Raw genomic sequence first — 23,329 nt, forward strand, 5'->3', positions numbered from 1 at the left:
AACACAATAGTCAGTAGACATTCTACTGGTCTGTAAAAATTGTAAAATTACTAGTAAATAGCTGTTGCTCGCGACTTCGTCTGCGTGGAATTTATAAAATAAAAAAGCAGCCTGTATTACTCATTGGTTACGTAGTTTAAAAACGTCGCAATTTTTAGTATTATTTCAAAACAAAAAAAAACGAAAATTCTACTTTTAACATTAGAGACAAAGATAATATAGATTAAGAACTTGGTTAGAGTAATGATGATTGTTTTAAGTGTCAAAAGTAATGTTTTTCTGTCTAATAAAATCGAGTTTCATAGTTGTCCCTATCAGGTGTTATTTAGGTAAAGGATTGAATAAGTACACGATTTTGACACCTGTGAATATAGTTTTAACCACTAAGCAAATGTTATAAGTTTTGGGTTGTCTGTTTTAAGAAACCGTTATAAACAAGATAAGGCAATAATAATTAAAATGCAATTTACTTATTCTCACGAGAAAGATAGTAAAAAAGTTTTCCTTTCCACTTACGTCATTACTGCAAAAAAAACTAACCAGATCGAATTTCAAAATACACAGGGTTAAACCGGGTTCACAATGTCGAGACCTCATCAGGAAATGGGGTCACATATTTTTTGGCGAATTTTTTAAACATTTGGCGTAAAAAAAAAAAGTTACAAAGATCAAAGACAGTTCATTGAGCGATCCACTTTTTAAATTGTTCGTCGGGCGTAAAATGATAACCCTAAAATTGGGGTGATTCGTGGGAAATGAGACTGGTTACAAATCTGGGGTGTGCAGAGGTCGTGATTCAATGGAATCCTCCAAGGTTGATTTACATTAACCCGGTTTTTTACTATAAAGAAATAATTATAATAGTTTCACATATCTCTCCTGTTATTATTCAAATACCTTTACGATTTGAAGATTCATATTTTAAGAGTACTTAGCGAATTATTTTAACTTTACCAAGGATATCTTACTTTGTTCCTTTAGTTTTTATCGAGTTATTTACTTTAAATAATCTTATTATTATGAATGCAAAAGTTTAGATAGATGGATTGTTGTTAGAGTATGTAGTAAACTGCTGAACGAATCTCGATGAAACTTGCTATTATTTTTTTTTTAATTACACGCGAACATATTCACGGGCGATAGCTACTTTAACATAAATAACAAAAATGTCGATTTTATTTGCAAATCTATACTATTATAATAAAGCGTAAACACACACTTCATTGTTGCCTAAGATGTCAAATACAGCATATTTTTGAATAATTCTTTTTTTAATAAAAAGCCCTACACTTGCGTCACGCTTTAAGCTATATATTTTAACGCCATTAAACTTAGAGGGTAAATATTTTGGATAAAAACCCTAATGTGAGAAAAAGACCATAAGTTGCTGCCAACATCAAGGAAGCAAGGTTGTCACCATGTCAGGTCATTTTGAGATTTGCAATTGATAATGACAAATGTAAACAATAAAATAAAATTTTTATAATTTCATGCGGATGAAGCCGCACAGGAACAGCTAGTACTCTTATAATGCGATTTTCAAAAATAACCCTTAAATAAACTTACAGAACCTTTTTAATACCTTCAAGTTTTACTTTTATATTGTAACTTAATTTAAAATTGTAGAATAGTGTGGGAAGAACTTTTTTAAGTTTAACAATAAAAATATAAACGTTTAAATAAAAAGTTGACCTGCGGTCACACGTGACTCGTATTACAAATACAAGAAATACAAATTTCTGGAAAGAAAACCCTTTAAAATTCGCAAGGGTATCGAATGTTTGACCTCATTCTAATTGAATTATACTAAAGAATGCGTGACCCTTTAAGAATGTCTCCAATCGTGTGACTTGTGACCCCTAAGTGACCTTTTTTATATTTTTTTCTGCGAGATGGTCACCGAGGGGCCGTGTACACACGATTGTGGCGGTGGACAATACACTCTGATTGAGCCACGCAAAAAATACCACAATAGTACGACTTTGTCGCTAATTTATCACATTTATTTATTGTTAAGTACAATAATTTGAACTTTCTAAGATTTTTAAAGCAATATTTTTCGATTATACTTTGACCTTAAGATTTTTGCTTATCGAAAGAATGTATTTTAAGACTCAATCATGCTAAAGTTTATAGTTATACTAGCTTTTGCCGGCGACTCCATCTGCGTGGAAAAAAAACAAAAGTAAGTAGCCTATGTGTTCTTCCAGACAATACTCTACATCTGTGCCAAATTTTGTCGAGATCCTTTCAGCCGTTTAGGCTACAAACTCGAAAAAACATCCATCTAAACTTTTGCATTTATAATATTTATAAAATAGAAATATTTATCAGAATTTTGTAGTGTACGATATCTGAGTTAAATGTACCAAAAATCTAAAAATAAAAAGAAACATTATATTTTTTAAACAGCTATAAAGATGAAAGTCACATATTTCACACCAAAACCGTTATTAAAATCTCCTACAACGGAATAATGTCTATAAAAGTTTCAAATTACAGCAAACAGTCATAAATCAGAATTTCTTAAAAAAAGGAAACTATCTCACGCGTCTCCCGCATCATCCTGCTTCCTAAAAGGGGTGAATTTCTTGATATTTACGTTGAAAAAAAACTGCACAATTGTACAACGGGACCCTTCGCAAAACAGTTACGTTAAAAAAATGGAACGCGGAAGATATCTTCCAAAAAAAGGGAGTCTTTAAACCGTATCTAACTCTTTCCCATGGGTCTTAACCTTGGCGGAGTTTTTTCTTTAAAAAATAAGACACCTTTGCCATCTTTTCGCTTTTTTTCGCAATTGTCAGTTGGTTTTTATGCTCGCGAAGGGCGAGGGTCGACCCGTATTGTGCCCGCGCTATTGTGTCTCCTTTCAAATTTAGCAGGTGGGTCACCGCGTACCCCGTAGCCTATCCAGGGTTCAAATTCTTTATTTTTTAATCAAATTTACCGAGTACTTTGTATTGTATAAAAATTATTCGAAAATTGAGTTTTGACAATTCAAACTAAATAGTATAAGTTCGATTTTACAAGAAATGTTTTTATGACATTACTAGCTTTTGCCCGCAACTCCCTCCGCGTGGAAAAAAAAGTAGCCTATGTGTTCTTCCAGTATGTACTCTACATCTATGTCGAATTTCATTGAAATCCATCAGCAGTTTAAGCTACTCTAACAGACAAGTCATCATTTAAGTTTTCGCATTTCTATTATTAGTAACTTACCGTACTTATTCGCATGAAAATTAAAAAATACTTAAACATAAAAAAAGACAATTTAAGCAGTATTAGTATTCCTTATATGTTTTTATAATCGATTTGACATCGTAAACAGCGAGTAATAACGCATCGGCCAACTTTTCGTATGTACAATCGAATGCGGTGAAATTAATACAAACCGGTGCATCGGTAAGTGAGCAAAGCGAATGAAAAAGTCGATCATCGAAATAGGTATAATTACAACATCGATTTAGTGGTTGACTTTGCGGCGTTCGAATGCATTTTCAGAAAATTACGCGCAAACAAAAAGCGCGCGTTTTCGGAAATACGCAGCGTCCGGTACTGCGGGCGCTGCTTGGAAAACTGTGTAACTACGTTTTTTAAATATTTGGTTTTGTCGATGACAGTTTTGTTCATTAAAATGTTGTAATTATCAAGTTCGGCTCGGTAATGTTTTGTTATTGTCCGGGGAAATTCGGGTAAAGCAATTAGTTCACGGATGGCAAAAATTAGACAAAACGATTTCATAAGAACGTTTATTTAGTTAGGAAAAAGTTAGCTTTGTGGGATTTTACTCTTTATAGTAATCTAGCTCAAAAAAACTACTAAACTGACGTCTGTTGTATGTTATCTCACTTATTTCAATAGGTTTTCGTTAATTTTTTAACTTCTAACGCTAAGTTGTAGCTTAATTTCTTTTTAGTAAGTTAAGTAATACCTTATTAGGTTATCTTTTTATCATCTATATTATTTTCAACGGACACATGTACAGTGGAACCGCTTTACAAAATGATGGCATAAAACGATGTCAGCCGCGGTGCAGTGCGCTGCGCCCCGGCTGTTCCTTTTAATTAATTATCTCAGGCTCACAGCGAGATCTTATCTTAAACTAATGTTAATACAATTCCTGATAAAGACATGTTTTCTTAATTTATATTTAATTCTATTTGTACTGAATTACATTTAATAAACATTAAAAACATCACCTAACAGATGTTCATAGCTTTTTCTATTTCCGATGTCTTGTAAATTGAATTTACTATGACTTCTTACAGACGTGGTACGTTTTGTGAATGAACAAATTATAAACACTAACTATATGTGCGTTGTACAAAGAGATTTTATTTTTTTTTGTCTCGTCTTGAAATAAAAGCCCAAAACCTTGAAGTCAAAGCTAGCTAACTACAATCAACTACCAGTGTCCGAAAAAAAAGTACTTATTCTAGTTCCATTCCAAAATTTCTAATGTATATCTATCCTTGTCTAATTAAAAATAGAAATGTAGCTATCTCCCTCACACTTAAAGCGCTGTCAAAAATGTTAAAGCAAAAATGCCACGCGAAACGACCGGCATTGTTGTCGAACCGAGAAATGTCAGTTTTGTTTAAATTTTTAAAAAATTAATAACGAACATTGGGGGCCGCATATCTGCTCGTCTCCCGCCTTCTCTCTAATTAGAAATATCTCGTAATTCTGTCGTGTTTTTGCCAACGAGGCGGTGTCGTACGGAAATTAAAATAGTTTCGTGTTTCCAATGACAACAATAAAATTTAATAGCTTTTTTCGTAGAAGTCCTCGGTGTTAAATTATTACGAAATGCTATACAATTTTGTTAAGACAAGAAATCAATGTATTTGTTCTTGTAATCGTTATCTTTGATAGTTAATTACTTGAAGTAATTAACATTTGAAGTTAACTTCACTTTAAATAATACAAAAATCCCACTTTTTTGTACGAACTGGCTGGTTTGTATAATTTGATTATTTATTTTAATTTTAATAACTAAAGTAATACGAACTGGCTGGTATCAGATTATTTATTTTTATTTTTATAACTAAACTAATAACTTTGTTGTGAAAGTTATTTTTATAATTAAGTCTACAACTTAGTTTCATTTCATTTATTTAGATTCATTGAGAAGTCAATAATTCAGAAATGTAGACAGACATTCAGTCAATTCCTGATGTTTGAGAGTAACATGACTTCTGTGTTATTAGTATTTTTGTTCATGTTAAGACCCATAGCAGTACCACTCTTGCAGGTGGCAGCTACAAGCATGTACAAACACTAACACCAGGCAGGCAAGTTGTGGGAGTGGTCGAAAATTGACTGACGCGTCTCCATCTCGTCTCATAAACTGAAATGCAAGTTCAATTTACTGGCAAGTATAACTTTGTGCCAGTGACTGGCATGTCTTCTGCTTTTTACTGGATATTAATTTTGTGACAATTCATCATACAACTTCCTCAATACTTCCTTTTTGATGTAACGTCATTTCTCACATCCTGTATAATAAAAGTTTTTTTTTATTTCTACACACCAGTAACATGACTCCGCAGTTTTGTCAAAATATTACTTTGTAACGAACACTTTTTGCTACAAAATTACCCCTTTGATGTACGATTTCTTTCAACTACGGGATTATACATTGTGTACGCACCCGATATCTTTGAGATCATAGATAATGTAATCATAGTGATTGAATGTTTTTTTTACATTTTTTACCGTTCAGTGTAAGTTTGAGAAATATTATACTTACTAAAAATCGTATAAAGTTAATCAATAATTTAATCAGTAGTAGTAGTTTTAGAAGATATCTGAAAACACGTAAGTCAGACTCAACATATAACTCAGCCAGGCTTTACTTTCGAATATGTTAAGAATTATGATAAATTAACAAAATTATTCAGCCTCGTTTTGCGACATTTTATGTGCTATGGAAAAAAAAATGAAACAAGAAACGGAAGAAAAACCGTTATTTCTAATACACATTTCGAATTTCGAATCGAAGACCATTTTAAGCTGTTCTTCAATTCAAAAGAAACACATTCACATGCCGGCCGCGTACAGCTCTAAATATAAAAACTCTTTTTTTATGTCAAATATGGAAGGGTTACGTTAAAAACATTCTATTTTCGAATTGTTAAAAAGTCCACATTGTATGGAATACGTCAAAACTCCGCGGCTTATGCAGTATAAGTAAAATTAACAGATTGTGCGTGTTTATTTTCTAATTTTTATGCGATATTTGTACTTCATTGTTTATTACGGTTTGATTTTGAATTAACAGTTTACATAGTTACATATGAGTTTAATTATGTTACTTTGCATTTTTACTTTAAGAAAAACTTACCCATCACCTTGCTTTTTACCTAATGGGTGGTAAATGCGTTAGCTTTTCTTAAATATGGTTAATTTGGTTACAAGTAATGTTATTATGCGGTTTAAGACATTTCTTTGTCTTAAAAATTTACAAAAAATCACTTGATGGGAGCCAATTTATAGCACAATATAATATACATTATCACAGCAAGACTTTAAAGTCTTAAGCGTTCACACCTTTTCTTAAATTTTAACGGTGCAGCATCTGCTTTCTTTGATTGTTCTATAAAAACATTATTCCTTTTTCAAATGATACGAAAGACACAGGAAGCGTGAGTTTTTTGTCACTTCCACATCTCTACCGAACTGATTTACTGTTCGCGTCTCACTCGCACACACACGATCTTATACTGTTAGATAGAGAAGTAGGACTCCTAGTTGAGCTCAGGTGTGTTGACAATAACAGATGTTCGGAAGATGGCGTCGCGAGCGCATATTACACAATTACAATTCTATTTAATTATATTTTTCTCGCGCGTCGTATTCAATATTTTAAGTCGTAGGCGTATTGAAGACAATTGAAGATTTTTTTGTATCGCATGTTTACAGAATAGCACCGTTAGTTTCCTTATTCTTAGTTTGGAGAGTTGGTAATGATAGTCGTTTGTTATTGGGAGTTCATTTCGTTATAAAAATTAAAACGCGTGGGCGCAGTGAAGGCAGAGCGTGACGAATGCTTGTATCATTCGAATTAGACACATCTATCTGTTTAAAATACGTCATTAGATGTTAATTGTTATTGAATAGATTAGGCTTTTAAAACTCTTCTGTTTCTACAATCGTTCTTGTATACTAAACCTTCGATTATTAACGTACCATTTGGTTTTAGACAATGTCTGTTAAATGATTTCAGTTTTTAAAAGAATATTTAAACCACACAAAACTCATACAAGAGTTTTAAATTTTTTAAAGTTCTAAAAGTTTGTAATACAATATCTCATTATGAGGCAAAAAATCAATGAGAAAACACGAGATTTGACCCGAAAAAACTCCACCCTTTCGTAAAGGGTTACAGAGTGAGATAGAACATAAACATATTGGATTAGAAAGGGAGAGGAAACTTTGAACAACCCTTTACTGCACCTGGACCTTTTTATCGAATAGTTTTTGTGTTCAAATTTGAAAAAGTGCAAAATTTCTTTTTGTCAAGGGTCAATATTGGTATTTTTTAGTTCAAATAAACGTCGCGATATAATAGAAGTTCGTTATCTAACACAATTATGATGAGACCATAACTCTTTGAATCGATGGTAACTTTCAATAAAAGATAATTATGGTATAGATAAAAAAAATTGTCCTAGTTTTTTTTTTAATAGAAATAATGAAAAAATGCAATCATTTGACTAACTCAGGACATTTGGCTCTTAAGATGTTTTTTATTGATTTTAAATTAGTTTTCTAATGCTACGTATTAAACAAGAAACTTTGTATGATCATTGCTAGATAAAGTTATTTTGTCTGTCTATAACAATTACGTTGTACGTGTTTGTAATAATTAAAAAACAGAACCGACTTCTAAATGAAATACACTAAAAGTAAAATATTCTTAAAAAAAATAATACACTAAAAAGTAACGAAATCACTGATTACTTAGATCTCCCTTATTATAGCTGTTATGTATATATTTTACAATTTTTATATACTACTTTGATGTCAATGTCAGTCGAGGTAGACAGTGACATGTATAGGTAAGGCTTTCTATATTTTTAACATAACAATTGACAATTGAAACTATAGTAACGTTTACGTAGTGAATCTACCTTGTATGAAGAAGAGAGAAAAATGTATCGCGGTTCTTCAATTGGCATAAAACGTACGTTAGATGTTTGCAAATCAACAGATGTTACACCCGTCTCCTACAAGCAAGCAGCCAGCGCGCATAAAGGAGCGCGGCCTGAGCCGACACATATACCCGTAAACGATAAAAATATAAATTAAAACGTCTCAATGCGATACAAAAGCGGTCGAGACGATCCGATAGCGGGGGTTAATGCAAAAACGGCGAAGCTCTTTAAACATCGCGGGGAAAAAAGGCCAAAAGTAAGACAATCAAATGAGGGACGTACAGAAAGGGGGAATAAAACGAAAGACAAAAAGCAATATGGCGGATTGTTTTTAATTATCGAGTATCGGCATAAATCGACGCACGTCGCCGCGAGCGGCCGCCTTGCCGCGCCGCGGAGTCGCTCCCCGGATCAAATATTAATTAAAAATATGTTACTACAAATTTTGCATTTAGAACGGACCATAAACATATCCCTAACAGTTTTGAATTCTTTACATTTAGTTCTTAAAAATCATCGAAGTAGGTCCTTTGAATTTTTTTCACTAATCCAAATTACATAATTTAACTAAAAGTCCACGTAGATTTCCTATGATGTAGAGATTAACGCACTAAGATGTCATGTTACCGTACGGGTATCTTGTGGGCTAGCATTTAACTCAATAAAATAGGCCAATTTACTTAGGCAATTTAGGGATCGCAAGTATTTATTGTATGACGCCAACTTATAAAAATAATAACAATATCAACTCCACGCCATTTTTGTTCTCGATTCATAAAATTCATATGTATGGGTGAAGGCAGTACGATCGCGCGGATGTTCGACATATTTTACTTATAAATAAGAGGAACATTGTTGTAGGTACGTCGGTCTGTACGTTTGTACCCCTTTGTCATTGCCCCGCTATATTTATAGACCGAACTTGCTTAACGATAACGAAATCTGTTAATTTTTCTATTGCGTGGTCAACATAGTATAGACTCTTCTGGTCTACGAAGATATAAAACATGGATCAAAATCATTGTGAAAAATCATTAACAATACTCTAACTTCTCAAGACATTAAACAAAGTTTGTTTTCACTCACAGATAACTATTAACATAGAAAATGTTGAAGCTTTTTAGTCCATGTTTTTAACGCTTTTTTACCCAATCTTTCCTTCCTGAAGTAGTTTCATTTATAAAAAATAACAATAGTTAAAATATGAAAAAATAATTAGGTAACTTAAATTCATTGAATATAAGCCTAAAATATAAGTAAAACTTCAGAACGTCAACTGCGTCTGATGTTACCCACACTCGCCGCCTAAACCCACAACAAAGAACCGTCAAGAAAACCAGAAACCACGAAAAACATTGTCCGAGCGATCTTATTTATACCAGTCTGGGGCAAAATTCAATTTGAACGCGGACGGAATTTCTTAGGTTTTTTTCGAAAAAAATGATCAATGACAGGCTCCACAATGACGGAATATCTGACCTTTTTTCCATCGGGAACTTTTTTAAACGGCTTTTGTGTGGCCAGAGACAATAGTGTTGGGGTCAGCGCCCTACGATTATGTTAAAGAAATATCCTTTTAAGGTATCGAAATCAATTTATTAATATTGAAGGGAAGTGACGAAAGGGTAGTGTCAAACTAAGAAACAAGCGAAAAACGAAGGGGACAAAATCAATCCGCATTCTTAATGTTTTTTAGCAATTGATATTATGATTGGTCTATATTAAATTATTATGAAGCTGTGACTCCGTCCACGTGGAATAAAAAAAAATGTAAAATGCAAGAAGCTTATGTGTTCTTCCCGACTGTATTCTAAATCTATACCAAATTTCTTCGTAAACTGTCATCTGTTTAGTCTACAAACTCTAACAAATATCCATCCATCTAAACTTTCGCATTTACAATATTAGTATGATCACCAAAACTAAGACGCAACGGGAAATCTTACAGGAATCCAGGCTGATCCGTGGTAAAGCGCTGGCCGAGGTGGCGGTTGAGTGGACACCACTGAGTCCAGCTTGGAGGCGCTGAAGACTTGAGAGCCAACCTCCGTCATCGCAGACAAGCTGGCATCGCGGAAGAAGAGATGTACTGGTATTGCGATGTGCTAGTATTGCTTGCCACTAAGCGTTGTGGCGCCATGATCTGACGCAATGGGAGGGGGCAATTGATTTGGTTTTGGTAACGTAAGTACATGTTCTTCAAGCATGTATTCAAGGTTGGAAGCATATGGACAGATACTATATACAAAGTAGAGCTAGGAATAGATAGATTGCGTAGAGTACGCCTCATACCAAGCAAAAAGAACATCAAATAATTTGCGGCAATAGTAATTTACAATTAAATCCATTCTACGCTTATCTAACTCTTGATTCAAATTGTTATAATTTGAACTTACATTTAAGCGTGTAGCAGCAAGTTAAAACTTTATTACCTTAGACATAAAGATTATTATAACCGTTTGTGTAATGCGGTTAATAAGGATAGATGTATTTAGGAGCGTATGGAATCGAACTGAAGACACACTCGCCTTAAATCAGTTGGTGCCGATCGCACAAATAAACGATACCAACGCCCGTTGATAATGTACCGAGCACAGGACGTAAGCATGACATGGAGTCGATGTTAGGGAAAAAAATAATTATTGGCTCTACAAGTATTGCTCTGAATATTACTATTTCATTAAAACAAAATAAAAGGTAACTTTTGACTTATTCAGAAAAAAATGCTCTATTTGATATAAAATTAAGTTATTGTACTGTGTTACTTATCAAGCTAAGTACAATTTAAGTTGTACATTCATATTATGTACTTATGTTATGCATTTCTTGTTTTTCTTTCGAGTTTTATATCGAGAATTATTTAAGATTACTTTACCAATTATAAAGAAAAAAAATATTTACACAATTACGACTCCATAGTAATCCTTAGCTGTAAAGCGCGTAACGAATGACTACAGAAAAATTAACAAAATCTCGATAAATTTTTCGACGTTTCTCGTTGTGAAGTAATAAAATACTTACAAATGAATATTTTACATTCTCGTTTGTATATGTATGTTTATTAATATCAAAACCAATTATTTTTATTTATTACTAGCTGTTGCTCGCGACTTCGCCCGCGAGAAATTAAAAAAATAATAAAACCATAACCTATTACTCACATATATATTACCTTTCTAATGGTAAAAGATTTTTTTAAAATCGACTTAGTAGTTTTTACGTAAATCGAATACATACAAAAATAAAAATCTATCCTCTTTATAATACTAGTATAGATAGCAGAGAATTCAATGTTCGCGTATTTCCGAAAACACATTTTTAATTAGCGACATCTAGCGTTACTTTTCAAAAATAGAAAACAGGAGTCAATTTTGAATTGCGATTTTACAATGATCCATTGACAGCGATGGTAAAAAGAGAGTGCTCTATCATATCTGTCTGCTTTTCCTTACGCTCAATAACTAGACTTATTTTATATTTAATTTTTATATAGATTGACTCATTAGATTTTTATACACTTTTAAGCTTTCAAATGAAGAGAACTATAGTTTATGTTTAGACATGAGTATATATTGTAGGGAAAAATGTACGCTATAGAGTAAGAAAGTTAAATAAATGTTGAATTGTTTGGGCTATTGCGGTATTTTGTTACAGACACAAACACCTTTTGAATAAAATAATGAACCGTCATAGATCGTTTTAGATTAATGCACTCAAGACAAGATTTATATAAAAGCCTCCGTCCGTGCGAGCGAGACGCACTCATGTGGGAGTGAGACGCGAAGTGAATGAAGGAGCGTCATTAAATTGTAATTATTATAATAAGGATACGACTTTCATTTTTAATGCAGTAAATACTTTTCAAACAATTCGTAAGAGATGATGTTAAAATAGTTATCGCTAAGGACGTTTTTTTTCATTTAAAGGGGAACAAGCTTCAGGCGTAACGAGGTGTTCATGGACGCCTATGGACATCCGCACCAGAGGAACTGCAGATGCCGGCCGCCATTTGCCTGCCGGCATTTGAGAAAGAGCTAAGCTTGGTTCTGAATGTTTATTTAATACGTATTTATGTTATTAAAAATACCTTGAATATTGGATTTTTAGACTTCAACTGACAGAACAACACAAAACGACTTAAATAACATTTGTTTCTTATTTTAGAATAGAATATATGCTATATAAATTAAGATTCCGAAAGTTGCTGTTGTGATAGAGCCAATAAATAACAGTGGCAAAAAATTACAGAATATTGTTTCCTGTTAAATTGTTTTATATCGTAATTGACCGTATCCATATAAATCTAACGTCAACCCGCCAAGACCGAGAATCGCGTAAGAAGTTCAAAAACGGAATGATTTTTAAAAAATGTATCTCCGCTCGCGCGCTCGTTTATAATAAGAGAAACCGAACGAACGGACAGCGAGTAAAAAGTCCAAAAGCATACCCTTTTCGAATTTTGTTCGAAAAAGAACGATCCCGTGATAAATATTGAAATATGAAATGGAGATATGATACTTTTTGTTCCGTTCGCCGGCCGCCTTCGGTTTTTGTCTTCGGAACTTTTTTTCTTATTTTTTTAATTCCACGTTTTTAATAGCGTTTTGAACACGGGTTAATGGTCAGAGGCCGGCGTCCACGCTACTGTTTTATTGAGCATTAATTTTACTATTATGGTCTTGTATATGAATCGGTTGTGATACACGCATTTTATAGTCCCAGCAGTGGGCAGGCGTCATAACGAATCTTTAATTGGTGCGTTAGAATTTGTTACTGCGCTCACTGAATGGCTCTATTTAAATATTATCTCGTAATAAACCATATTGTATGGAGTTTGGAATGAATTAGGGTACAATCACGCACAGAAGTCGAGTCAAATTTGTTAAACTATTTATAAAGAATTTTTAAGAATATTAATTTTCTTATGTTCATATAAAAATAGTTAATTAGTACTTAAAAAAGTATATTCTCTTATACGATTATACTGTGCCTGCCCTTATCAATTGTTTTTCTTAGAAAACTAAATAAAGAATTAAGGTATTAACTTGTTTTAATTAACCTAAAAATCCTGTTGCATTCATTTGACTAATTTGCCTCTTCTATACGAAGTAGGCCGTTAAAATGATAAATAAAATATCTCTCCGACTTATAGCCGGTTAGCTCTGATTTGAAAAAAAGTAATGAAATAAAAGCATCGACGTCTCAACTCGTTTCTGAGGATTTCATATTTTAAAATAAGATCTGTTTGAATGGATGGGAGTTAGTGCTAAGTCACGTTCGGAATGCAAGTATGTACCGATTGTTGCCGCCAGCTAGCGCTCGCGTCTGGCTTCATGTGCTTTTCAAAAATTAAAATATTTATGGATCAAATGTATTTAAAAGTATCAATAGAATTATGCATAGGAAAACAGGAACTGACACTTTTCAAGAATTATTTTAATAAAAATTAGAACATATTCAAATTCATTTTTAATTAGCAGAGATATTTAAATTCGCTATTTTTTTTAATTGATTTTAAGAGATATTTAAGTTCTTTTTTTTTAGATTAAGCTTAATTGTTAAATAAGTGATTCTTTCCAAATACTCTCGCATAAGTATGTTAGCGCCATCTATTGAACGATGCATAAAATAGTTTCAATTTAAGCATTTAAATAACGTTGTATCAATTAAAAAATAAAACTCCATTTTAATTTTTAAGGTATACATATTTATTTATAAATTACGCTGTCGCATGATATAAGTTATGTACAATTAAATAATACAATTTATATAAAAATATTTAGTCTGTGGTGCGGGGCGCGGCGGCGGCTGCGGTGGCGGGCAGCCGCCGCCGCTTCCCACTCACACAAAACTAAAGCAACATTGATTATTCAAGCTTATAAATTTTCAAAGAGAAGCTGCGATATTTTAAATAAACAACGTAACAACTGATAATGTCGACAATAAATAAAATAACATTTAAAAGTGACTAGAGAGCGAGGATTCGATCTTCCAAGCGACTTCTCATAGGCATTCGATAGGGTAACACTTATTATTTACTTAATATATTAATAAATAATTTAATATAAAAAAACTCCTTTACACTATTAGACTCCGAATTGTATAAAAAAAATCGTATTCCAGTATGATATTCGAGATAATATAGATGCAGGCTTGTATAATTGTTGGGATGCCGCAAGGGTGCGATGCGGGCCCTAGTTGTCGACGACGTTGAGGTAGAAGGCGGCGAGTGCGTCTCCCTTGTTGCCGACGGCGCGTGCTTGGTACTGTCCACTGTCTTCGGAGCTGCACTTGCTGATCTCCAGCTGGTATGTGGAGCCCTCCATCGTGAACTTGTACCGCGGCGAACTTTCGTCGATAGGCTTGCCGTCCTTCAACCATTGCAGCTGGAGCGGTGGCTAAAAACAAGAAATGTTTTAAATATGAGTCAATTCTTATTTAACATTGGTATTAAGTTAAACGGCTTGATTAGAATATTACAGTGTACTAAATAAAATCCAAAATGGACTTGTCTTTTAAGCAATCTGAATATTTCTTAGATAGATTTAGGGTGTCTATTATTGTTTGAACGACTTAAAACATGAATAATATGTACATGACTAGTTAAGTTATGCTTGGTATGACATGAGGTAAGAGTGTGAAGACACCGGTAGAGGTTGGCACAGAAAGGGATGGATGTGTCCATTCAAGGATGATCTTGGAGCTATTCCTTCAGTAACGGAAGCAAGTCGAGGATGAGGAGATGGTCACCTGGTCCAGCTGCGCGGTGAAGAGGGCGGGCTCCGCGGCGGCGACGGTGGCGGAGGCGGGGAAGGCGGCGTACTGCGGCGCGGCGGCCGGCTCGCCCGACACGCGCACCACCAGCGAACACGACGAGAACGACTCGCCCGCGTCGTTGAACGCCTCGCATGTGTACACACCTGTAACATATTACATTAAAGTACAGCTGGACAGTAGAATCATGTACTAGCAAAATCTGAACAGTAACTGGCGCCAGTCAGTTTATATATACAATCAATGCCTGATCTATCTACTGGTCAAGTAAATCATGCAAATATTTCACTGGTCAACAATGTAATTAATCTATACCTACTACTCTACTAATATAAAAAGGAAAGATTTGTATTTTTGTCTGTATTTTTAATACTCAAAACTCAAAAACTACTGGGCCGATTTTAGAAATTTTATCACTGTTAGACAGGTAATTTATCTTTGAGTAACATAGGCTATATTTTTAATTTTACGCGGGGAAGTCTAGAGAACCGCTAGTTCTCCATGATTATTTTAAAAATAGCATTGTTTTAATTGATAACACCAACATTGTCTATAACCGATGAGTTTGTAATTCGTTTTATAAAAGTCTACATTTACTGAGTGTAGCGTATAAACATAACCTTTTACATTCACTAGACGGCACTGTTTTTAAAAATCACTTCACAAGGAAATACATCGTGGAAATCGCAGTAAATATTATCTTGTTAACAACTGACCTGCGTCCTCTGGGAATATCTCTGCGATGTGCAGCTTGTGTATATTAGCCTCACTGGAATACTGGAAGTCCTTCGAGGGCTTGATCTCCTTGTAGTTGTGTAGCCATACTACGTCAAATCTCTCCGCGCCCACGATCCTATACAAATTTAACATTATTTACCATTGGGCCGATCATATCGACAAAATAAATAGGTTAAATGGGATTTTCTTTTCCTTTTGCGTCGCAGAGAACAGATAAAATTGATTTTTTTTAACTGAATAGGATAACTCACACATAAATGGATATATTGACGTGTAATATTGTGCTATAAAATAATATCCAACCTGCATGACAACGTGACAGCATCGCCGTCGTTGACGATCTGTGACACCGCATGGTCCACGATCCTGGGCGGCTTGTCACCGAACTTGACGCCGCCAGAGGGCGTGCTCTCCGCCGCTAAACATATTGATAAACATGTCTTCAATACATAAATGTGTTTTAATGATTTTCTCTATAAATTAAAAATATAATTAGACGCCATCTATTGGCTGTTACAGAAAATTATGGCCCTTATTAGCCAGTACTTTTTTCATTCTGCACTCTCTAAGTTTCTGTTTTGTATATAAAAATCTAGAAAAGTGACTTACTCTGCTGCCCTCAGTTATTAAGTGTTAAGGCTTCTTTTAGTTACCGATTAATAACTCTGAGTACGACAGTTTGTTACTAACGTTTGACGGTGACGTTGCACTTGGTCTCGACCTCGCCCTGGCTGTTGATGGCCTTCAGCGAGTACACGCCCTCGTCCTCCGGGAACACCTCCGCTATCGCCAGCGACGCCACGCTGTTCTTGTACTTCAGGTTCACCACCTGCAACATACATATATACTATATTAATAGAGATAAACTAAGTCAATAATGGTAGAGCCTGCAAATAAAATATAAAAGACTTGAAGGGGGAAGTCATTCTGCGTTTTTCTTGATTAGTCGGGTATTGCAAGCCTTTTATTCAATTTTAGATTATTTCTGTTTCTGTTATTTCCGCTCTTTTCTTATAAAGAGAAAGACGGCAATGAAATATGCTATACCTGGTAGACTACATATCTGTAAATACAGATGTCTCTGTGTTTATCTGTCTATCACTTTGCTGTTTTTGGAAACTCGAATAGCCACTTCACCAGATTATCAAAACTAAAATCATTAAGAGGAATGATTTGTATTTTTTGTATGTATTAAAATAACTCCAAATGTTCACCATTAGAAAGCTACGTTATTGGTTAGTGACAGGCTAAATTGAGGCGGGTGAGGTGGCGAGCTACAGGTGTACTTACGTCTGATGAGTGCAGTGGTTTCCCATCCTTGTACCACTCGACGCGGGGGTCGGGGTCGCCCCGCACGCTGCACGACAGCAGCAGCGGCGCGGCGTCGCGCGCGCACACCGCGCCCGGCAGCGCGCGCGCGAACGACGGCGCGCACATCGACGAGTCGGACGCCGGCACTGATGTACAGTACAACATAAATATTTTTACACAATATATTAATAACAACGTACTACTTCAGTATACCGACTCACTAACTAATTTGCCCGACGTTCTTACGGTAAAAAAGGTCAGTAAAAGGGACGGATGAAAGTAGACTACATGTGGCAGAAACGCGAATGTTAATATGGATGTGTGTGGTAATACGAATGGATAAGATACGAAATGAGTATATTAGAGAAAGTTTGTAGCCCCAGTGGTAGAGAAGGTAAGGAGTAAAAGGTTAGCATGGTATGGGCATGTTATGAGGAGGGATGAATCGCATGTTACAAGGAGAACGTTAGATATGAGTGTGGAGGTACACCGGTTGAGGTAGACCTAGAAAAAAATGAATGGATTGCGTAAAAGGTGACATGATCAAAAAGGGAGTGATGACTGAGATGACGTATGATAGAGTTATTTGGAGGACAAATACCTGTCGCGCCGACCCTACGGGAGTAGGATAAAGAGGATGATGATGATGATGATGTTCTTACGGTGAAGAAAACACCGTGATACTGCACATATCGGCGTAGAAATTCAAAGTGTGAAGTCAACCCGCAGATGGGACGTGTATGCCCATATTCTAGTGTCGGGCCGCTACTCTAGTACGGGAGCAATTTCTTCTCAACAGTAATACACCGGCTGTTACCGTGCTACTTCAGCCGTATATTAGAAAACTTTTATTTCATTGTTTAAATTTTGTAAAACATTCTATGGCAATGACAAAATTTAAATTCATAAATGACAAAGGCTTTTAACATAGGCTAACAATTTTCATTCTTTGCTACTAAAGGCTTGTAGTTTTTGCTCTTTTTTGGCATTACATATTTACTATTTTAGTTTAAGTAAATTGTCATAAAATATACCGTTTCTCCGTTACATTTACCGCGAAATGTTTTTCCTAGCTACCCAAGTCCTGTAACAGCTATACAATGAACACTTTATAGAAATTAAACAATTTTAGTACCAATAATTTAAACTGAAGTGTTACTTACGGACTAGTTCCTTGGTAGCGCTCCTGGAGCGTGAGGAGGTGGAGTCCGAGTCCCCGAGCTTGGCGCCGTACTTCTTCTTGGCGGGCTCGATGGAGCTCTGCGGCGAGTACTTGGGCCGCGGCGTCTGCGCCTGCGACTTGCTCGGCGGGTCGATTGTCACCTTTATACACAAGCAATAAGGTTCAAATTCGTATAAACTAAAGCTAAAAGCCAGATTCTGTTCCTTTTTCATCAATTTGTTTCTTATAATGTTATTTGACTCTAAATATTAAAATTTGTAATTTGACTGCAATTTATTAAAATCGTGCATATCAAAGTTGTTTGATCATAGCCAATAGATGGTGTTGTTATTAAAATCAACTTAATTGCAACTAATGACTTGAATTCTTTACAAAAAGATAAAAAACGTCCATTTTGAGTTTTAATATACCTTTGTCTTGGTGATGATAGGCTGCGGCGCGGGTTTGAGCGGCTTCTCGATGTAGCGGCGGTCGCCCGAGTGCAGGAACTTGTGCGCCAGCTGAGCCTGCTCCGCGCTCACTACCTCGCCTGCAAACACACATAATCATAACAATATTTAAATTATTTCGTAACTAATTTTTGTCCAATACTTCTATATGTGCAAAAAAAAAAACAAAAAAATCACTATTATTTTTTTCCTTCCAGGCTTACATTAAAATTTCATCGTAATCCGTAAGGCGTAATGGAGATAAACGTACAAATAAATATCCATCCATCCAAACTTACACATTTATATAAGAAGTGTGTGTGACCTCTTTACTAATAAACTGTCTCTGATTCCTCCTTCCCCCCCCCCCCTCACATAATCAATACATTAAATTCCCTTTCCATCGTAACAATCTTGCCAAGTATGAGTGAAACAAAAATAAACCCTATCGTTTCTAGCACAGGGTCTACATTAGCAGGCTCACCTTCAACGATGACGACGCAGGAAGTCTCGTCGGTGCCGTGCACGTTGGTGGCGACGCAGGTGTACTTGCCGCTGTCCTCGGGCCGGCAGTCCACGATCTCCATGGTCACCACGCCGTCCGAGTGCGTCATGTTGTAGTCGTACTTCGACAACTCCCGCTTGTCCTTGTACCTGGAGGGATACAATTTTATTTGTAATGAAAACGATAAATGCTTTCCCAAAGGAATTCTTTTATTTCCTTTATTTTATTTTATATGTTGTCAATATTTCTTTTGAGTTGAGAAACAGCATTTAGCCAACGGCTACTTCTTTTAAAGAATTCAACAAAACATTTACTATACTCAAGAATCGTTCAACGATTACTTAAAATTGCTTATGCTGAGGTTTCCATTTATATTACCATTACTTAGTGATTCGTTAGTGTTAGGTTGACCTAAGTTTTCATCAGAGTAAAACTGAAGTTACGTAGATCGGAAACACGGAATAGTTAAATGTAGCTGATAAACCATTAGTAAGCTACAGGAAAGTACTTTTTGAGAACTTAACGAATCTGATCAGTGTATAAAAAAATCACAAGTAATGTGTACGTTCTCAGTATGTGGGAGTGGCGTATACATGTACATGTGTGCGTGGTCAGCGACATACCATTTAACAGTGGGTGTTGGCTTGCCACTAAGACAGCAGAGCAGCTTGCAGGTGTCGCGCGCCTGCATCACACGCGGCCGCAGCTGGAACGTGAAAGCGGGCGCTGTCTCGCTGGACTCCTGCCAGAACGTGTAGGGCAGCGGCTCGCGGCGACGCGGCGCCTCCGCTGCGGGCTGCCGCTGTACTCGCGGCACCGCTGCAATATAATACACAAATGTACAATTGGGTACAAAACAACACACCTATCTAACCAATTTAACATTAGGCTGATTGCAGACTAATTAGAAACAGACATGTTTAAATAAATAATAAAAATGTCGGGCTAAAAAATGTGTAAAAGTATTTTACACAGTCACTCTTTACGCGGTTCACATTTGACCAGAAAGATAGATAGTTGCATCGGCCAGTCATAGTTTGTATGAACTCACTGGCGCCAATTTGAGTTTGAGTGCTACTGACCAACTGTACTGGCTAAGTGTGGACCGCGAATTAATCTAACAATCACAGGTGGCAAAATATCGACAGTAAAACCAAGTAAAAATAGTCAAAATGAAATTAACTTCAGCCTGAGTGGGCATAATAATGTATTTATATTTATATCTATTTGGTATAGATATCCTGTTCTAATAACTTTCACATTTATTATTACCGTTCAAATATAATTTGCAAGTAGTTTTAAAAATTAATACGATAGTTTAAGACTGAATTAGTAGTTTTTTTTTCAAATGTATTGAAATTATCTATTTTACATATATTTAGTGCGAGGCGTACGGTCCAAGTGTTTGATGTGACATTTATTGGTCGGGAGAGCTATAAATATTACCACGCGTGCGATTTATCGTTCAATTGTTGAGGCAGCGGACAGCAATAACTCAGAGAACAAACTATTCTCAGACACGGAAACTGATATAAACATGCTAATTTAATGCTAACATACATGTTTAAAGCAATATCTATACTTCTATACTATTATAATAAAGCGTCACATACTTCTTTATTGCCTAAGATGTCAGCAATTACAACATATTTTTGAATACTCCTTTTTTTTTTAAAAAAAAGCCCTACACTTACGTTACGCTTTAGGCTATATATTTTAACGCTATTAAACTTAGGGGGTAAAAATTTTGGATAAAAACCCTAATGTGGGAAAGAGACCATAAGTTGTTGCCAACATCAAGGAAACAAGGTTGTCATCATGTCATGTCATTTTGACATTTGTAATTGATAATTTGACAAATAAAATAAGGTTTAATTTCATGCGGGTAAAGCCGCATGGGAACAACTAGTTACTTATAAAATCAAACTTTAGTTGTTGTCTGTAAAATTTTCGTAATAGTTAACGAAATCTAAAATAATATAAATATCTAAAATAATAGAAAATAATAAAATATGAAAGGTAAATTATTTTTGTAAAAATTCCTTTCCATATTATTATAAGGAGGAAAGATTTGTATTTTTGTATGTATTGAAATGACTCAAAAACTACTGGACTGATTTCAAAAATTCATTCACCGTTAGAAAGATAATTTATCTGTGAGTAACATAGGTTATATTATTTTTTATTTCACGCGGACGAAGTCACGAGCAACAGCTAGTAATATAAGTCAAGATAACTAATTGTCCAAATGGTAGAGATAAAGTAAAGAGGATGAGAGAAGAGGAGAGAGTGGGAGCAGAGAGACTCACGCTGCACGTTGAGGAAGACGACCTCCTCGCGGAAGCCGTAGTGGTTCTCCGCGCGGATGATGTACTCGCCGCGGTCCTCCAGCTTCGTACGGTTGATGATGAAGTAGTAGTCGTTGCCGGAGTACCTGCAAACAACAATTACATTTCAATACCATGTATAAAAAAATGATGTTAATACGATTTCTGGATTTTTTTTATACCATTAGGTGGCAAGAGCGAGCGGCCACCTGAAACCGCCGAAATAGCGAAGCGACCGCTGCCCAGACATCCGCAATTGCAGATGTGTGGTCTACTCCTAATCGACGGAGGAGGAAACGCACATAAAGAGGATATTTACTCTTCCTATGCGTCTCCTTCACCGTCAAATCCACGATCCCTTTCCATCCTCACCAATAAGAAAAGGGTGGAAAGGGAAAGAGACTAAAATTAGGGCTCCGGTACTACACTCATGGGACGAAATGCAGAATTGCTCCCACTTCACGCTTGTCTTCTGTGTGGTCGTGGTATTGGTGGGGGTAAGCCGACCCCACAGTGCGTAGATGTTAAAGCGGGTTATACCACTGTTAAATAGGTAGATATAGGTACAAATTTGTAGTTTTCACTCATTGATATTTTAACAATTCACCAGTTTCCCCGACAGTACATAAATAAAGGTGATATAATATAAAGCAGTGTTACTCAAAGTGGGCAACAACACCTCCTTGGGGGCGTTTGAAACCAAGAACGGGGCGTTATAGGGTCACAGAAAAAATGGGGGGAGTTGATGTTGGTTAGGGGGGGGGGGCAATGTATAATTTGTAATTTCATTTACTTTATACAGTATTTTAAATTTCACTAAAATTGTATAAAAATGTGGGTCGCTGAAAAATCATTGATTTTCAAAAGGGGTGGTAAAAGAAACAAGTTAAAGTAAGTGCACCTCTTCATGAACTTGACGGACTGGCGCAGCTCCCTGTTGTTGCGGGACCAGGTGAGCGTGGGCGCGGCGCAGGCCACCACGCGGCAGTACAGCTTCACCGACTGCCCCTCGTAGCAGAACGCGGACTGCGGCTTTATCACGAACCGCGGTGCGGCTTGCCGCCGGTCTGCAATACATTCATATTAGCTTTCGCTCCCCACTCCGTCTGCGTAGAGTTAAGAAGACTTTGCAACGTCATCATCATCTCCCCTGCCTTATCCGTCTCCCGGAGGGTTTCCGTCCTCCAAAACACTCTATCATTCGTCATCTCAGACATCACTTCCTTCTTGATCATGTCACGTCTAACTAACGTCAGTCTTGTTACATGTGATTCATCCCTCCTCATAACATGCCCATACCACTCTAACCTTTTACTCCTCAAGTATATGTTAAATTTTATCCAGATCCATTCAGTTTAGGGTAAAAACTCTAACAAACATCCATACATCCATCCATGCATTCATTGAAGCTTTACGAATTTATAATATTAGTAAAACATAAGATATTTACTTGGGAAAATCGTATATTTTTTTAAAATCTCGAACATTTTGTTCCATTAAGTAGATGTTTGTATAGAGGTCTCTTTCGCACCAGTAGAAAAATTGAAATTGACTCTATGGTTTTAACAATTATATACATTACTTACCGAACTGTCCATCGTAGATCTTCCATTTCTCGATGAGCAATTTACGAAGAGAACTGTATTCACTCAGCCTGCCGATGGGCAACACGAACGACGACCAGTTCTACAAGAAAAATAATCCAATAATTAATATATTATAATAAGATATTAATATTTCAAAACAAAAGTATAATACAAAATTAACCACGCCTCGAAGAGTCCATCTTTTGTCTCTTTCTTGTAACAAAATATATCCAAAAATGATATGTCCTTCAAATCACAGTTCAGATACTAATTCAATACTAACAAAAACCATCGTATATCGCCAATAGCCTAATA

The 23,329-nt window shown here is 35.7% G+C and overlaps 1 protein-coding gene and 1 long non-coding RNA gene across 9 annotated transcripts in view; one reads left to right on the forward strand and one right to left on the reverse strand.

The window, feature by feature from the left end:
- LOC106111380 overlaps positions 1–13,064 on the forward strand; it is a 57,766-nt gene extending 44,702 nt beyond the window's left edge. Inside the window, exons 5-6 of the long non-coding RNA XR_001226165.1 lie at positions 10,111–10,346; positions 12,089–13,064. This is a non-coding gene — a long non-coding RNA (uncharacterized LOC106111380). The remainder of the gene's footprint in view (positions 1–10,110; positions 10,347–12,088) is intronic.
- A 782-nt stretch (positions 13,065–13,846) lies between these two features.
- LOC106111340 (twitchin) overlaps positions 13,847–23,329 on the reverse strand; it is a 76,014-nt gene continuing 66,531 nt past the window's right edge. For all 8 annotated transcript variants that reach the window (XM_013293371.1, XM_013293373.1, XM_013293370.1 and 5 more), the window contains 13 exons: positions 23,015–23,114; positions 22,330–22,495; positions 21,411–21,535; positions 19,725–19,920; positions 19,081–19,250; positions 18,579–18,697; positions 18,149–18,308; positions 16,965–17,131; positions 16,365–16,503; positions 15,978–16,092; positions 15,653–15,789; positions 14,913–15,082; positions 13,847–14,560 (listed from right to left, as the gene is read on the reverse strand). In XM_013293371.1, the coding sequence (XP_013148825.1) occupies positions 14,357–14,560; positions 14,913–15,082; positions 15,653–15,789; positions 15,978–16,092; positions 16,365–16,503; positions 16,965–17,131; positions 18,149–18,308; positions 18,579–18,697; positions 19,081–19,250; positions 19,725–19,920; positions 21,411–21,535; positions 22,330–22,495; positions 23,015–23,114 (1,968 nt within the window). In that variant the 3' untranslated portion in view covers positions 13,847–14,356. The remainder of the gene's footprint in view (positions 14,561–14,912; positions 15,083–15,652; positions 15,790–15,977; positions 16,093–16,364; positions 16,504–16,964; positions 17,132–18,148; positions 18,309–18,578; positions 18,698–19,080; positions 19,251–19,724; positions 19,921–21,410; positions 21,536–22,329; positions 22,496–23,014; positions 23,115–23,329) is intronic.

Source organism: Papilio polytes, unplaced genomic scaffold (assembly GCF_000836215.1).
Source record: "Papilio polytes unplaced genomic scaffold, Ppol_1.0 DF824169.1, whole genome shotgun sequence".
NCBI classification, from domain to species: Eukaryota; Metazoa; Arthropoda; class Insecta; order Lepidoptera; family Papilionidae; genus Papilio; species Papilio polytes.